General features: G+C 40.1%; 1 protein-coding gene and 1 long non-coding RNA gene across 9 annotated transcripts in view; one reads left to right on the top strand and one right to left on the bottom strand.

Annotated features, from left to right (window-relative positions):
- The window catches only part of CDK14 (cyclin dependent kinase 14), a 631,911-nt gene that overhangs the window by 595,019 nt on the left and 18,571 nt on the right, over window positions 1-18,321 (bottom strand). Inside the window, exon 1 of one of the 8 annotated variants that reach the window (XM_084976984.1) lies at window positions 15,473-15,623. The exons of the other annotated variants lie outside the window; for them this stretch is intronic. Coding sequence (XP_084833110.1) covers window positions 15,473-15,478 — 6 coding nt within the window. The 5' untranslated portion in view covers window positions 15,479-15,623. Of the gene's footprint in view, window positions 1-15,472; window positions 15,624-18,321 lie in introns of those variants that run through there. 8 annotated transcript variants of the gene reach the window in all.
- Window positions 12,813-18,242, top strand: LOC146399984 (uncharacterized). The gene is made up of 2 exons (XR_014815779.1): window positions 12,813-15,896; window positions 16,695-18,242. It is a non-coding gene; the product is annotated as an uncharacterized LOC146399984 (long non-coding RNA).

Raw genomic sequence — 18,321 nt, 5'->3', positions numbered from 1 at the left:
GTGCCACAAGGAGAACTCCGAGATTGGCATTTTGTGACTATAGCACAAGATCTCTGCTGCCCCAAGTGTGACCTGGGGACCAGCAACATCAGCATCACCAGAGAATTCTTAAGAAATGCAAAATCTCAGGCCCCACCTCAGATCTACTGCATCAAAATTTGTTAACAAGACCCCCAGGTGATTCAGTTCCCCATTAAAGTTTGAGAAACACTGTCCTAGAATAAATTATACTGACCCTCCAAGGGCTGAAACTCAGCCATAACCATCTACACTGAAGACTCAAAAAATGATCTTTAACACTGGAGAACCATTTTCTCAAAGAAGGTAATTGAGGGATCCTGGAAAAATAAGAGGACAAGACAGAACAGGAAGCCAGCAAGCCAGCAAGCCAGCATGCTAAGGATCAATCATCTTTCACCTTTTAAACCTGATGACCTTGAAAAGTAATGGGGGCGGGAGTTAATCACAAACACCAGTCACAGCTTTGCAACTGACTTAACAGCATGAAACAGAGTTCCCCAGCTTCCGGACAAGAGAACCCATCCATGGACTGTGCTAAATGCCAAGAGTCCTGTTCAGACTGCTAAGTCTTAGCCATGAGACGAAGCAGTGCATATCACTAGCCATCAACAAGTCAACCAGATTTTAGGTGACCTGACACACACTCCATTTTGATTCATGTTTTAGACTTTAGAAGTCTGTGCATCAGTAAAGGTATTTTGTTAACTTGGAGACATACTATACATAGGGGTGTCACCTTTTTAATTCTGGTCCCACAGCTGGTTTTTCTAACAAAGGAAATCTCTGTAGATACAATGTTAATTATCGGCAAAGACATGAGGCACAGACTCATGCCTCTTTTCTAAGCCACCTGGATGGAAAAATAATCACCAATACAGTACAGCACTTTTTTGAAACAAAGAAGTTTCATTATAGATCTCTGCTGACCAATGAGGTAGCTGCTAGCCACCTATGGCAACTGGCTGCCTGAATGTAGCTAGACCCAATTGAGACGTGCTGTAAGTATAAAACATACAGTGGATTTTGAAAACTGAGTCCAAAAAAAAAAGTTAAATATCTCAATAATAATTTTATACCGATGACATGCCCAAATTATAATATTCTGATGTATTAGGTTCAATAACATATAAAATTAAAGTCTCCTATTCCTTTTACATTTTTGATGTGACTATTAGAAAATTTTTCCTTTTCTAGTAAGTATTAAGGTGGCTCGTGTTATAGTTCTACTGGATAGTATAGGTCTAGAACCTCATTAGAGTTATAAATGCTTAAGTTTTTTTTTTTTAACTTAACCTTAAGTTTTAAAAAAAGAATGGAGATGAATGAATCCTAGAAAATAACTGCAGAAAATATGTATTTAGGAGACAGCCAAATTTAAAAGGGGACAGAAAATGTTCAGCAGATCGTTTGACTGAAACAACTGCCGAGCAAGAGAGCCCTTTCTGAAATGGGGGCAGCAGGGAGGGGGTTGCTGAATCTACAAGCAAAGAGAGAAACATCCAGAATTTAATAAAAATTGAGCAAGGGGAGGAGCTGATACAAACACAGTGCAATCTCAGTGATGATGAGTTCTCTCAGAGCCTAGGAATGCAGAGGAGTAGAAAGGAGAAACAAATTCCATTTACAATACCCAATAATTTCCTGGCCGGAGCCATTCCAATCACTAAACCTTCCCACCCTGAAAATGAGGAAGGTAAAGACTTGAGTCAGCTCAAGACAGGTGCCCCACTGGCAGAGATGAAACTACAAATGAAAGTGAATTCACAGCTCTTCTTCCAAAGACAGAAAAACTTCCATGAGATTGAAAATCGATTCAAAAGTCACTTTTTTAATATGAAGACCTGACTTCCCCGTTTTAAAACAGTATCCCCCGCACACACTGGAAAACAGTACTAGTTCGGTTCGTTTGGGAATGAGGCTGCAAATGTGAGGCAAGCAAAGGAGCTGAAGCCATCTCCAAGCTGGGCAGATTCCGCTCATTCCCGCCGGGAACAATCCCATCACTTAGGAAATCTGGATCCCTGCCAAACGCTGCTTCTGCAGTCTGCTGGGGGATGGGAGAGGAGGGTGGAAATGTCTGGGCAGCTGGCTTTTATCACAAAGCCTTCTCTCTGTGAAAGGCTTATAATGAATTTCCTAGACATGATATAACACAATATTTTAAGTGATTAATAGCACAAAAATATCACATTTAAAAAATAAATGTCCAAGGTATAAGAGGCCAATAACTACATAAATGGAATTTGATGCAAATGTTAAAACCTTATATTTGAGTGGCTTTTAAATTCCTTTCATTAGGCTTCACCTCAAGAAATCTATATGGGAGAAAAAGAAACTAATATATCAAGAGCTTAACAGAGGCACCAAGTACTACTGTAGCAGAAGTTCCCAGGCCAGGGATCGAACCCTCACCAAAGTAGTAACCAGAGCTACAGCAGTGACACTGGATCCTTAACCCTCTGAGCCACCAGGGAACTCCCCAAAATGACTAGCTATTGATAGGAAAAATATTGTGAGCCATTCATGTATTAAAACTCACGTGATCCTAACAACCTTCTGGGGTGGGGGGGGTTATTGTTATTACTATCCCATTTAAAGATGCATGGAGAGGTTAAGTACCACAACCAGGAGGTGTTGGGGCCTGGACGTGACCTCAGATTTATGACATCAAGGCAGCTCAGCATCAGCACCCTGAATTCTTGCCTAACACATGAACTTGCTTTGTGGCCTTCACTTTCAGATGAAGATACTGAGGTTCAGAGGAAATAAGAGACTTGTCTGTTCGTCATAACAAAGCTACTAAATGGTGGAGCAGACTGTCTATATCTCACATTGAATTCTTCTCACATGCAGCTTCCTGTTTTCACCAAACCTTTGCCCTAGTTCTTAATGCTGTCAGTATTTTCTCTCTGTTCCCAAGGGGAAGGTTACTAGCCACTTCTCCTTTCTCTTTTTTTAGCCAGACTACCAATATTCCCACTATGGCTTGAGGCATCTGAAAAATACAAAATAAGAACTGATGCTCTTCACAGCTATATAAAATTAAGTAATATTCAGGTCTATAAATCCATGATGGAATATGGAAAATAAAATGCATTTGTCTTAATGGACAAATTAGTGACGGATTCACATTACTTCTCATTAATATTATAATACTGAGGAAATTAACTACCATTTGGAAATCCACATTTACTAGAGCTTTTAGGTCACCCACTTCACCGGATTTGATCCTGAATGCAATGTCCTTGAGTCTTGATTTTCTCAAGTGAAGCAGAATAATGGGGTCAAGGGTAGCAGGACAGGAAACCACGGTTCTGCACCCAACTCCACCATGAGAATAGAAAACTGTGGCCTGGGGCACAGCAATCACCTTCCTGAAATGCTATTTCCCCCTCTACAAACCAGGAATGAAGGTATTTAACCACCACTTCACAGAGCTGTGGCGAGAACTGACCGAAATAACAAGTGCAACTGTTTTGTAAACTCTGAAGCCCTGCAAAAATCTGCTGTGAATATGTATGAACACTCGTGCCCAACATGAGCAAGAGAAGGGGCTTCAGGATCTCTGATGATGGCCAAGAGTGAGACAGGGTTCTGTCTCTCTAAACCCACACACCCTGTAACTTACGCTCCAGGTGAAAGGATCACTGGATTTCCAGTGATCAGGAAATTTAAATGCACTCATTTAAATAAAAGGCACAATTCCCATTGCAAGTGCAATCCTAATCAAGTCTCCAAGGCTGTCTGAGGATGCTCCAGGGGAGCCTTCATTGCCAGACCTTCTGATCAGATGCAAGATGGATAAAGATTTTTCCCTTAAAATTACTTAAAAGTGAATTCACATGCACAATGCTTAGGTGTCTTACTTTTAAAAAATAAATAAATAAACTGGGGTGGGGGGACTTAAGAAAACAAATCTAATACCTTAAAATCTAATGCTCAGAACCCTTCGGATATTCCTTTTTTGATATTTTTATTTTCCCTCCTTGTGTCACATTATCAACATGCCAGTATCCAAGTCTGTTACCAAACCTGCCAAAGAGATGCATCTATGGAGAAAAGCCCTTTTAAAAAAGAGCCAAATAGCTAAAGATCTTCAAATTCAACTACGGTAACAGCTGCCCCGCTCTTAAAATAAAGGATGCCTAATTATTGGTATTCATGTGATCAGACTATACCCTCAGAAGGCACAGAGCCGCTCTTTCAGGCCACAACAGAAATCCTTTTAAGCTGTTTGACATCCTGCAAGGTGCAGTTTAGACCTGCACATATGCCCCAGTTAAGGCCTGAAAATTCACATGATTACAAAGCCTAGGAGAAAAAAAAAATTTTAAAGAAAAAGAAAGATGTCAAAAAATTTTTAAATAAATTAAGAGAATTTTTTTAAATACAGTACAAGGAAGCCAGTGCACTGACAAATGGCATGCTACTACATTAATGATGGAAACTATGAATATTCATTGCACAATAGTCATAAATAGAAAGAAGGAATACCAGAGAGTGCAGATGGGGCAAAAACTCAGAAAGCTTTTAAAAGCAAAGAAAAAGAAGGAAGGAAAGAAAACACAGACAGCCTCAGACAATACTATTTAAGTAAGGGTCCCTGGGTGGGAACTCTGATCTAAGATATGATAGGACAGTAGAAAAGGAATTTCCTTACAAAAAGATAAATAAATAAACAGTATTAACTACCCAGAATGACAGGAAGAGCTTTCAGTAAAAACACATTCAGGACCGTCTTTGCTTAGGCTCTTTGGGAAAAGAATGATACAGCCTCCTAAACACTACTAATCGAGTGAGTCCTGCCTCACCCTGCACAGTCTCAACAGCCCACTTAGAGAAGGGAAAATCCCAGATAAAAATCCAACACACTGATATTGCAATCCCAAATGTCTGTATGTATCTTGGGAATAAGGAGGAAAGACCAAAGATGCAAAAAGAGTGAACCCCCAAACACATGCTCAAGCATTTTGGCCTTGCTTGGGGCATGCCCTGGGCCAGGTATAGAACCCGTGCCATAGCAGCGACAACACCAGAGCCTTAACCCACTGAGCCACACGGAACTCCAAGGATGGCTTCAAGATAAGTACAGAAACCCCATAGGCTCTAGAGGAGCAAAAATATTACCACACAAATGCACCATCATTATTCGTTTTTAAAATATGTGCACAGATTCCTCTAAACCGCTGTTTCCAAACTAACCACAGGGGCAAAAAGACTTGGGTACTGAATTATTGACAACGCATAACATCTGGCCTGTACTGTTTAATTAGATGAGAAAGAATCCTTCAGGCAAAGGCCACAGGATGCATGAGACTGGAGGGAGCACCTACTTTAAGTAAGAAAATCAATTTGTTTGCACACTTTCATTTTGTTTCTCAATTAGTCCCACAGCCAAGGGCTACTCTAATTCACTCTTAGCATGCATTTGCAACTTAAAAGTTACCCAATTCATCAGTAAAGGTAACTCAATCATCATTGAAGGAACTTTCAGTATTTCTTTTTAAAGGCCAACAATCCAGCAGGTCCCTAGGGCTGCTACTTTAGCTGTCACATAAGGGGCTGTCTAGGACACCTCCAGTTCTGCCCCTTCACTAGCCTGGAACCCTGGGCAGACTGCTTAACTCCTTTAAAACCTCAGTTTCCCCAACTGTAAAAGGAGAAATAATAATGTCAATATCACTGGGAAAACTAAACGATGTGAACAAACAAAAAAATCATTTATGGGTTTGTTGGATTTTTTTTTCCAAGTCTTATCATCAACAATAACCAATGATTGGTGAATTCCAAAAAGAAAGAGAAATAAAAAAAGATATACTATGTCTGAATTATGGAAATAAACTCACCCAAAAGACCCCCAATGTGTTGTCTGTTTATTCATTCCAACGACACCTACTCAGCGCATATTAGCTGCAATGAACTATGCTGAACAAATGAAGTACAGAGAGAAGGAAAATGCCTCTGTCCCCTCAGGAACCCTATGCCTCCATTGAGGATAACAGGTCGCAAGATAACAGATAACAGGTAACAGGTCGCAAGATCTTGATAAGAAGTGCCTATGAGGAGAGAACATCCTGATTGGGAAAAAAAAAAATCCCAATTTCTCAACACATAGGCACAGGACACAGAACTTGGACAAGGAGGCTCGGCCCTGCCAAGACAATGAATAGGTGCCAGGGAAATGCTGGTAACCAAGAAAGAGAAACAAACAGACACTATCAGAAGAACCTACAGAGGAGGCACCGACTTAAAAATAGGAAAACACGGGGAAAATTTTCCTCCCTCTATATCTGAGGTAATTGCCATAGGTCCTTCTGGAAGTTCCTGTCACCAGATGCACGTTATAGACACCATGTTGCTGAGCAGTTTCCTACCAAATGCAGAGCCTCTGATTTTCTTGTAGGATGTAAAATGCCACCCACCAAAACCCACAGAGCTGACAAAGCCCAGCAGTGGACCCTCCTTTCTGCCAGATTCAGGGCCATGGCAAGGCCACCGAGATGTGGGGGGGAGGGGTAGTGGCAGGAGAAAGACTTACCCATCTTCAAAATGAGGAGGTTCCTAAAATTAGATCACTGGTGTGTGCTGTGATAAAGCCAGCTGCCACGTGACCCTCAGCTTGTGCCCCACAGACATGTGGGCTCACAAGGAGAGAAGAAGGATGACACAAACGTCACAGAGCATGACATATGCTTTGAATGGCACAATCAAGCCCTGTGAAGGAGAGCACCCACTATGTACCAATTCTGTTAAAGGATTTACAAGCATGATCTGATTAATCATAATAACATCACGGGCCAAGATTATGATCCTTGCTGTACAGAGAAGGATAGGGAGGTACACATAGATTATCTGGAGGAAGGGGGGATGTGGAACCCTAGCTGGAATTTGGGAAAAGCAAGATCTCAGAGCGCCTGTTCCTGAGCTTTCCATTCTCCACTTAGCTTCAAAAGGAGCTCTGAAGGAAGGAGGTGCAACTACACAGCCCTGGGCGGGGGAACAGAGTCACAACCAGGACAGCCAGTACCCACCACTTGAAAATAAAAGAAATATTGGGGGGGAAAAAAAAACCCAGCCCATCAACCACTGAATCAATAGTTTCTGAGACTTATCCACAAATTGGTGATCTTTGCTGATCCCTGAAATGGTGGAAGCCGTCCCACTAAAAGTTCATAAACATTCTTCAGGGTTTTGACTAGATAAAAATACCCTGAGCGAAGGCAGTATCTTGCAGGACACACTTGTGGCTTTCATCACAGAAACGTTTAACAGACAGACTTTTGAAACCAAAGGAATGTCAAGAAGGTGATGAAAAAAGAGGCATCTCTGTCCTCTCTCTCTTTAAAAATAAATTTAAGAATTCCTCAAAATAACCTTCAAATAATAAAACATAATTGGCAGTTCTCTAAAACAGAGGGCTTAACTCACCAACAAAACTTCCTGTAACATGTATCTGGGGATCCTTTGGTTATTAAATATCTAGAGGAGTTGAAATAATCAATTATTTTATGCTCCTTCTTTTTCATTTTGAAAAATAGTCATCTGAGACCTGAAGAAAAAGGACAGCTTTCATTTAGAAAGTTATAAGCACTTGGGAGTTCCCATCATGGCACAGCAGAAACAAATCTCACCAAGAACCATGAGGCTTCGGGTTCAATCCCTGGCGTCGCTCAGTGGGTTAAGGATCTGGCATTGCTATGAGCTGTGGTATAGGTTGCAGACGCAGCTCAGCTCGGATCTGGCATTGCTGTGGCTGTGGTGTAGGCTGGTGGCTACAGCTCTGATTAGACCCCTAGCCTGGGAACCTCCATATGCTGCGGGTGCATCCCTAAAAATAGCAAAAAAAAAAGAAAAGAACGTTATAAGCACCAAGAAAAAACACTGATAAAATCATTTCATGTAATACTGCAAAGGAAGAGAGAAAAAAATCATCTGCAGATGACATGATTATATACCTAGAAAACCCAAAGGAAGCCTCTGAAAAGACTGTGGAGCCAAAAGAGTTGCGTAAAATAGCAAAATACAAAATAAACATGTAAAAATCTACAAGAGCAAGCAGAAACAATAAAAGTTTATTCTTATTCTAATTAGCGATTATTTTTTAAAGCTGCCTCGAAACAGCATTCCTGACAAATGAAAAAAGTAGGTCACAAAAATTTTTTAAACTATAATACTTGGTGAAGAGAGTTTTTTTTTTTTTTTTAATAGGCTTAAATGATAGTGGAACATACTTTGTTCCTGGGTGAAAAAAAACTAAACTTCCTGAAAAGGGGATTTTTTAATATATTGAAAAAAGACTTTTTACTAAATATAAACCTTAATTGTTTACACTTCAATTTTTTATGTCATCTGTTCTTTTTTTACTTTTTCATTAATGACCAGGTGTTATTTTACAATGTTAAAACATAACTATTAGAATTGCTAACAATAAAAATATCAAAATTTTTCAAATGCAATCTTTGAGTTTTGAGGGGTCAAATCAGAGCTACAGCTGCTGACCTATGCCACAGCCACAGCACGGCCAGATCCCAGCCTGTCTGTGACCTACGCCCCAGCTCAAGGCAACGCTGGATCCTTTAACCCACTGATGGAGGCCAGGATCAAACCCACATCCTCCTCATGTATACTAGTTGGGTTCGTTTCAGCTGAGCCAAATAGGAACTCCCTTGAGGCTGTATTTTAATCAAATTTCCACTTTTCCTAAGCCCCTAAATATGTGTTAACTGAGTTTCTAGAAAGGAGCTTAAGATTGAGCAGTAGACACAGAGAAGCAGGAAAAACCTCAGCTTTCTTTCTTTCCCTTCCTTTAGTCTCTAGATAAACATAATCTGAAGTTAAAAACAAAAAGGTGTTACAACAGAGGTCAGCATATCATACTAGTCTCCAGCCTCAGGAGAAATGACCAAATGGAAGTAGAAACTAGTCAGAGGTTCTCACATGTGAGTTAAACGGTCCCCAAACAAACAGCAGGAAGGGCTGGCAAATACACTCATTTTAAAAGTAAATATTAACTTAATGAGCTTGGTGACCGGAAATACAATACTGGTCTCTTGGGATTTTTCACTTCCTTGCTCCTTTTCACAAAAAGAAAAAAACACTAAGAAGGCACACATTCTCCTACTTTTGAGCGCAACTGACAAGAACCAGAGAAGAAATCTAAAAATCACCCTGTGTGTCTGTGTCCTCAAAACTTCCCAACTCAACTGGTGGTAAAAGCAGAAAGAAAAAGTAAACCAAACAATATGCACGCCACAACTGGTCCATCAAACACAGTGGGGAGCAGAAGGAAGTTCAAGTCTTTTTTTAGGGGCCATAATTCTGCTGTCCAATTGCAAAATGGGGACCAATCATTATAAAGCATCGGTATCACCTTCCTGCTACTAGGCCCTTACCTGTACCAGTCACGCACCAGAAAAGAATATTGTCTGTCACGCTGGGAGGGTAGAAAAAGCAGCCACAAGGTCACTACACTGACTGGACCCAATGCCTGGACTGTGAAAGAGCTCAGGACAAAGAAGCCCACTGGCTGGCAGCTAGACCGTTTGCTTCAGAGAAGATGGAGCTGACTGTCGCCACCAAGATCAAGCAGTTCCAGGGCAAAAAGAAAACCCAGTGATATTGGGAGCATAGGGAAGAAGAGAAAGAAAGAAAAGAAATGGTCTGTTTCTTTTCTCAGCACCCACCCTACTAATAAAAAGGAATATGAAACATTCAATGTCTTGCTCCATGCCCACCTAAAAGCTTTTTTTTCCCCTAAGATGTAACTATTAAAAAGATCTATCTGTTTAAAATAGATGACTAAAAAGAACCTACTGTATAGGACAGGAAAATCTACTCAACAGTTTATAAAAACCTACATAGGAAAAAAAGAATGGATATATATCTATACATATAATCTAGTACAACTGAAACTAATACATCATTGTAAGTAAACTATACTCCCATAAAATTCATTAAAAATTAATAATAAGGATGGTTACATAATATGAAAATACAGAGATCTGTTTCCTCTATATTTTCAGCATTCACAAACATTTCAGTTGACACAATACAAAACAAAAACAAAGCTAGAGGGAGTTCCCGTTGTGGCACAGCAGGAACAAAACCAAGTTGTATCCATGAGGACGGAGGTTCAATCCTTGGCCTTACTCAGTGGGTCAGCGATCCAGCATTGCTGTGACCTGTGTTGTAGGTCACAGATGCAGCTCAGTTCCTGCGTGGCTGTGGCTGTGGTGTAGGCTGGCAGCTGCAGCTCTGATTCAACCCCTAGCCTGGGAACTTCCGTATGCCACAGGTGCAGCCATAAAAAGCAAAAAAAAACAAAAACAAAAACAAAAACAAAACAAAAAACAAAGCTGGAGTCACTTCACATGCACCAAGCTCATAACTCAAATGTATGTAGTCAGGATTTGAAAAAAAAAAAAAAATAATTTATTGCTGACAAGTTTCTGTCCAAAATTAACCATTTACCTTGTTTAAGAAGGTAGTGTACACCCAATGAAAGACGTTCTGACACTGTTTTCTGAACATGCCAGTTAGAACACATGCCAGCATTGCTCTCATCATGCTTCCCAGCTCAAGCTAATCTGCAGGCAGGCTGGTGATCCCGGGTACTTCACCCAAGAGTTAACCTTCCATAACCTTCACTGTCTGGAGAGTCTTAATGCCTAACTGGAAAACTGTATTAAGCCACCAAAGGATCAAGCTTATATCTCAAACAATTCCACCCAACCCCCATCCATATCCAGATAAAAATGGCAATACAATCCCAGTTTTAACATAAGCAGGATACTAGAATCTAAAATGTAAAGAGTAATTTAGAGAAGTACTCTTTGGCAACTTCTTTAATCTGCCTGGACCTCAGCTTCTCCTCTGTAAAATGGGTGTAACTTGACTTGAAAACGGCATAGCTCCACTGCAGGAATCTTTAAGGTTCACTCACTCTTGGGCCTGATTAGGAAAACCATTTATTTATTCAAATTACTACCAAACATCAGTTGCATCATTGTAAGAACACTGGGTCCCTTCTCCATGAACCCACTGCACACCACACGCATAACACCTGTGTACTTCTTCCTCCTGGGAAGCAGCCTAGTAAATGCCAATCATACACTGGAGTCGGAGAGAACAGGCTGAAATCATGGATTACCCAGCTTTCAAGGATGAGGGGCTTTGAGCAAGTCACAACTTCAATGAACCCCAATTTCCATATTATTCTTTTGTTGTTTTTTCTTTTTTCAGATGTTTCCACCATGCAGAAAACATGTATGTTTTACAGATTGAAATCATACATATATATAATGGTTATTTCCACTTAATACTGTAATTTTTTTTGCCTTTTAATATTTTCTAAATTTTCTGCAGTGAGCATACTTTTCTTAATAGCAAATATGAAAATTATTCAATGAAAAACATGTGATTGTGATAAGGAAAATTCTAAACCAGAAAAAAAAATTCCAGAATGTGTTCAATATGCTCTGTTGCCTGAAAGAAATCAAATGGAGGGAAACATATAAAATAATACAGGAGTTCCCTTGTGGCACAGTGAGTTAAGGATCCAATGCTGTTACTGCAGCAGCCCCGGTCAATGCTGTGACATGGGTTTGATCCCTGGCCCAGGAACTTTTGCATGTCATGGCATGGCCAAAACAATAACAATAAAAAGAAAGGGAATGTTATGGATACTAAAAGTGAATCATCTGAAATTCTGGTCATCCAATTAATCCATTCATATGGGTTTTTAAATTTTTATCTTCTAACAACTGTGAAGAAGATAATATAAAGACAGACTTGTATTTCTTACAAAGTACATATTTATTTATTTTTTCTTTTGGTAACCAAAGCACCTTTTTGTTGCACATGTAACACACCATTTAGATAAAGTAATGCAAACCTCGCGGGGAAAGTTCTGACCTCAATTAGGGTAGCTGGGGACAGGCCATATGTTACCAAGACTTTTGCACACCTGAACCCCAATACATAATGACCCAAGGATGCTCATTTATAAAATTAAATAGTCTGCCTTTTAGGAGAAGAGAATCAAGCACTGCAGAATATCTTCCATCATATTCCACTGAAGACAAATAAAGAGAGCTGCACAGCTGATGAAGATTTAAAATGAGCATCTATAACACAAAAGATTTATAATTCATGCCCTGAGTGACTATTACTAACATACAATTTTATCTCATCAATCTTATCTCTTCTTTATTTATAATGTTTTTAATTAATGCAATTTTCATTAAAATTGAGAAAACAGTCATGAGTTACTCATGTTCATTATTATCTGCTGTAGAATATTATCTACTCAACCACTTCTTTGTTAAACATTTCTTCATCACTGTCTGAATTTCTTCTTTTGGCTAAAACATCTAGAAAATCTAAAATATATATTAAGAAATATATAATTGTACAGAAAGAGAAAGACAAATACCATATGATAGCACTTAAACATGGAATCCAAAATATTACAGAAATGAACTTATCTTCAAAACAGAAACAGACTCGCAGACATAGAGAACAGACTTGTGGTTGTCAATGGGGAATGAAGTGGGGGAGGAATGGACTTGGGAGTTTGGAGTTAGCAGATGCAAACTATTATATACAGAATGGAGAAACAACAAGGTCCTACTGTATAGCACAGGGAACTATATTCAATATCCTGTGATAAACCATAATGGAAAAGAATATAATAAAGAATATGTATGACTAACTTTGCAGCACAGCAGAAATTAACATCACATTGTAAGTCAACCATACTGCAGTAACATAATTAAAAAAAAAAAAAAAAAAAAGAAATACACCCTTGTAGAACTAGGACCAAAAACCAGGATGTGTGATCTGAAATCATGAGCTGTTCAAAAAAATTCAGACTGCATGTGATTGTACCAAAGTCCATCTTCAACTCACATCTAGTAGGTCAGTAATGGATATTTTAGAAGAGTGGTTCTCAATTATTTTTATCATCAAACACACTTGAAGGATACTACACCCTCTCCAAAAATCACCTGTGCTAACTGCAGCAGCAATATTCTCAAGGTGTCGTTTGGGTATAGAGAAGAAACCTGCACACAAAATCTTCACTCAGGGAGCATTCAGAAAACTTTTACCCTCCACTTTTACCCATCACTATTTTCTAGAGCTGGTGCAATCCCCTTTTTAAAAATCCTCTAAAATCGAACAAATAATGCTCTGAGGTAATTAAGTTATTGTCACAGCCCAGCTTTAAGACAAGAAACAGACTAGAGGAATATATTTCATTTTGTTTCCACCAAGACATATCTCATAGGTGATAATTTTATACTTGGCACATTCCCATGGACAAACTCTGGAATATGCCAAATTCCTGCTACTCCAACTGCAACTCAGCCCCTTTCTTTCCCACCCAAGAAAATATAGCAAAAAGCAATTGAGGGAATGACATCAATCTGCTCTATATTTTTTAGGGAAATTATTTGCATACTTCAGTATTTCAGCTGATCAGAACACCGGGTGGTTAACAATGCATTTGAGCAGGCTAAGCTAGAACTTAATCCTCGTACACTGACTATGAAGATACATTCAAGACATCACACTTTACAGACATAAACTGAGACAATGCAATCCACAGATTGAAAAACACATGGAATTGGCAACTTAGACTCCCCAAGTTCTCTGTCCAACTCCAAGTCCTTTTCAATGCTTAAAACTCTGATTTGCCAGGCTGGAAAAAACTCTATCAGTGGAAAGTCAAATAAGTACTCTATCCAATACAATTTAGGCTGAGTATACAATTACATGGTGAAGCAGTTTCTTCTACTTTATTTTAAATATATGGTAATAAAAGCCTTAAAAAGTTTTCCCCATACATTCCTTAGCCATGCATATGACATTTAATACCATGGAATTTCTAATTTAGCTATTTAAAAGACACAAAAAGTATTAATCTCTTTATTTAAAAATTAAGCATATAATGCTGCACTATAAGACACTGTGGGAAAGAGTACTGTCATATTTTCAGGTCATAAAAAGTATGTATTTTTAAGAAAATCCCCAGGCTTGGGAGTTCCCGTCGTGGCGCAATGGAAACTAATCCGACGACGAACCATGAGGTTGCGGGTTCGATCCCTGGCCTCACTCAGTGGGTTAAGGATCCAGCATTGTCGTGAGCTGTGGTGTACACCAGCAGCTACAGCTCTGATTAGACCCCTAGCCTGGGAACCTCCATATGCCACAGGTGGGGCCCTAAAAAGACAAAAAAAAAAAAAAGAAAGAAAGAAAATCCTCAGGCTCATATGCTAGGGTGGGAGGGAGGGAGGCAGGCAGGCAGAAAAAAGTAAAGAAAGAAAATAAAATTTAAAAACTAAATTAAAAATTGAACGAATAACCAGAATCAACTTCGTATACTGAAAATAAAGTAGATTCAGAAGGAAAAAGTGGAAGTTTTTCATTTTCACACAGTGAAAGAGCTCCTTCAAGAAGCCTACCACTGATACGCTCTGGAGAAATCAAGCAAAATTGAGAGCACTGTGCTGGTTCCAATGTTTGATAATTGCACCTTTTGTAAATTTTATGACACAGAGAATAAGAATAGTTAAATGTGTTCTGGACTATAAAAATATTGAATAAATGTATTCCTCAAATAAAGATCATTTTGCAAGGCATGTCTGTTTCAACACCCCAGAGGTCAGGACAGTACAGATCCAGTGTAGACCATGATTCTAGTCCTCAGAACCTTTGCCCCCACCTCAGCTGATTTCAGTTATCAATATGGCTCCGTGAGTAAGAGACCATCTCAAACACAACCAAGCAATTTAAGGATCTAAGGATTATAAATCAGCAGCTCCAATTCCAATCAGAATGAAAATGGACATAACATACTTCCTAGAGCTGGATTCATTTTGTACCTATGGAAGAAAACCCTAAGTACCTTGGCTGTAAAAAGACTTCCTAAGCCAAAGGCCAGCTTTCTACAGATGAACCCAAACATGCAAATCAAAGCACTGCCGAAAATGGAACACGAGGCACCTTACAGGAGAGACTTCCTACAGTCTAATGGGCCTGCTATCAGGATACGCAGTGCCCACAAAGAGAAACAGGACACCACTCAGTGCTTTCAACATTTGTAACATTCTGTCTCTGAGGAGTAAGGAATATGAAAATGACTAATTCTCCCAAATGTCATACACTTTGCATTTTGTGACATGTACCTCCCCTCTGAGTCTTTCCAGCACTACCCAGACCTTCTAGCCACTGTCTGGGACTAGCTATAATTACGGTAATTATGTCTACCATAATTAGGGAGACGGTAAATGTGATCAAACATTTATAGAAAGGAACAACTGAAGCGTAGAAAAGTTTTAAGAATCAAAAAATTTCAACTAAGTCTTCAAAGAGAGAATTGAGGAGGAAGTGAGGCTTTTTCTGAACTATCCAAAATGCTGAATTTGAAATCCAATGACTTATTGCTTACCGGCATGATCGGAGAAGAGTCTACTAATTTCTAGACCTCTTGCATGGGATGTAGGTTCACATCATCGAGGGCTGACAGACATAACCATACATAACATAAAGTAATTAAAATCTTTAAGAGAGTGAGGTTGCATCTGTGTCCAGGCCCAATGCTGCAAGACAATAGGAGTTCGTCAACCTGTGAATGCCAGTGGGAGTAAATCTTATGTGACTGACTAGATTAAGACTCAGGTTTTGAGCATATCAGAGCCTGACATAATACAGACATCAACACGGTTGTCCCTCAGTATCAGTGTGGATGCTCAAGAATCTCATTAAAAATAGTGCGGTATTGGTATGTAAGCTACACACATCTTCCTGTACATTTTATTTTATTTATTGATTTATTGATTTGCTTCTTAGGGCTGAAGAGGCAGCATATGGAAGTTCCCAGGCCAAGGGTCAAATCAGAGCTACAGCTGCAGGCCTACGCCACAGCCACAGCAATGCGGGATCTGAGCCACGTCTGTGACCTATACCGCAGCTCATGGCAACGTCAGATCTTTAACCCACTGAGCGAGGCCAGGGATCGAACCTGCGACCTCATGGAGACTAGTCAGGTTTGTTAACTGCTGAGCCACAAAGGGAATTTTAAATCCTCCACATTTTAAATCGCCTTTAGATTACTTATAATACCTAATACTGTGTAAATAGTTCTAAACAGAATGTAAATGCTACATAAATAACTGCCAGCATGGAGTAAATTCAAGTTTCGCTTCTTGGAACTTTCTGGAATTTTTTTTTTCCAAATATTTTCAATCCTACATTGGTTGAATCCATGGACCCAAAAGTCACAGAAAACAAGGGCTGACTGTAAACACCTGATGCACAAATCTCTGATTAGGTAAGTATCATGACAAGAAAGATATCTGGGGAAGGCTGGGGTGGACGAGTAAGAGACGAACAGTAAGACCATTTAAGAGGTTACTGAGGAGTCTCCCTCACGGTTTAGTGGAAACTGACTAGTATCCAAGAGGACACACAGGTTCAATCCTTGGCCTAGGTGGGTTAAGGATCTGGTATTGCTATGAACTGTGGTGTAGGTCACAGATGCAGCTCAGATCCTGAGTTGCTGTGGCTGTGGTGTTAGGCCAGCAGCTGCAGCTCCAATTCAACCCCTAGCCTGGGAACCCCCATATACTGTGAACACAGCCTTAAAAAGCCAAAAAAAAAAAAAAAAGAAGTTATTGAGATAAAAGAGGTAAAAGTGATAAAAGTCCTGCAGAGGTGGCAGTTGGAATGACAATAAAGACACCAAAATAGGAGATGACTGATTGATAAGGGTGGAAAGACAGACAAAAATTGATGATGAAAGGTCTTGAAAGTCAAGCTAGGAGTTTGGACTTGAACTTGCAACTGACAGGGAGCTTTTAAAGTACTAAGCAGAAGAGCATGCTTTGTTATTTCAGCTCCGTCACTCTGTTGGAACAGGAGGCAAGCTGTGGGCAGGGATGGCGTTAGAAGACCACCACAGCCCAGGCAGGAAAGGACGAGGCTGAATGTGAACCTCAGCAGCAGGAATGGGCAGGACAGGAGGAACAAGAACCAAGTCAAAGCTTGAAGGTGGAGCTTGGAAGAAGTTCATGATGGTGTCAGGTTTTTGCCTTGGAAAATCTGTGAAAGCCAATCATGTGAAAGGAAAGAGGAAAGGTGCATGTTCAGAGAATGTAAGAATCAGTAATGCAGATCACCCTTGAACAACTCAGGGGTGAGGGGTATCAATCCTCCATGAAGTCAAAAATTTGAGTCTAACAGTTGGCCCTCTATATCCACAGTTCTACATCCACAAATGGAACCAACTGCATTTGCTAGAAAAAATTCACGGATGAGCCCATCTGTGCAGTTCAAACCCATGAGATTGTTCAAGGGTCAACTGCATTTCGTGTGCACTGAGATCAAGGTGTCTATAAGATACAGAGGCAGAAACATCTAATGGGCAGCCAGATATCTGGGGATGGAGTTCCCAACAGAAAGCTGAGGCAGCCACGCTGATGTAAATACAATAACAGAGTAGCCAGAAGCAAGGGACAGACCAACTACCCCAGGAGAGCATGAAAAAGTGATCACAGAGTACAGGGGTTTCCATTATGATGGAAGCGATAGGGAAGACCCAGCCATGCTCAGAACCTCTGGTGAAATATCTGTAAAAGCCAAGAGACAAGAAACACAGAGGCAAAAGGAAAGAATCAATTATACAAGCTTCCAGAGTGGAAAGGAGGGAAAGGAATTAAGAGGATAAGAGGAGGAACTAGCCCAGAACAGAATAAAAGACCCATTCTTCTCTCAGGTGGTGGGGAAAAAAAAAAGGAAGATTGGAGAAAATGAAGGTACATGTGCAGACAAGGGGCTGATGTCTAATATTATTAAGTGTTCTAAGAAGCTGGAAGGTGTTGTCTGTTGAACTGTATCTATCAAAATTTCTTATGTTTAAGTCTTAAGTGACCACAGTGCCTCTGAATGTGATCTCATTCAAAAACAGGGGCACTGCCGATATAATCAGTTATTATCAAGATGAGGGAGTTCCCGTCGTGGCGCAGTGGTTAACGAATCCGACTAGGAACCATGAGGTTGCGGGTTCGGTCCCTGCCCTTGCTCAGTGGGTTGACGATCCGGCGTTGCCGTGAGCTGTAGTGTAGGTTGCAGACGCGGCTCGGATCCCGCGTTGCTGTGGCTCTGGCGTAGGCCGGTGGCTACAGCTCCGATTCGACCCCTAGCCTGGGAACCTCCATATGCCACGGGAGCGGCCCAAAGAAATAGCAAAAAGACAAAAAAAAAAAAAAAAAGATGAGGTCACACTGGAGGAGGGTGAGC

Source organism: Sus scrofa, chromosome 9 (assembly GCF_054392235.1).
Source record: "Sus scrofa isolate SSC_HxYL_T2T_F1_AM1 chromosome 9, Sscrofa_HxYL_maternal_Yorkshire_Landrace_v2.0, whole genome shotgun sequence".
Lineage (NCBI taxonomy): Eukaryota > Metazoa > Chordata > Mammalia > Artiodactyla > Suidae > Sus > Sus scrofa.
Note: the sequence above shows the minus strand (reverse complement) of the source record. Positions and strands in the feature narration are given on the sequence as shown.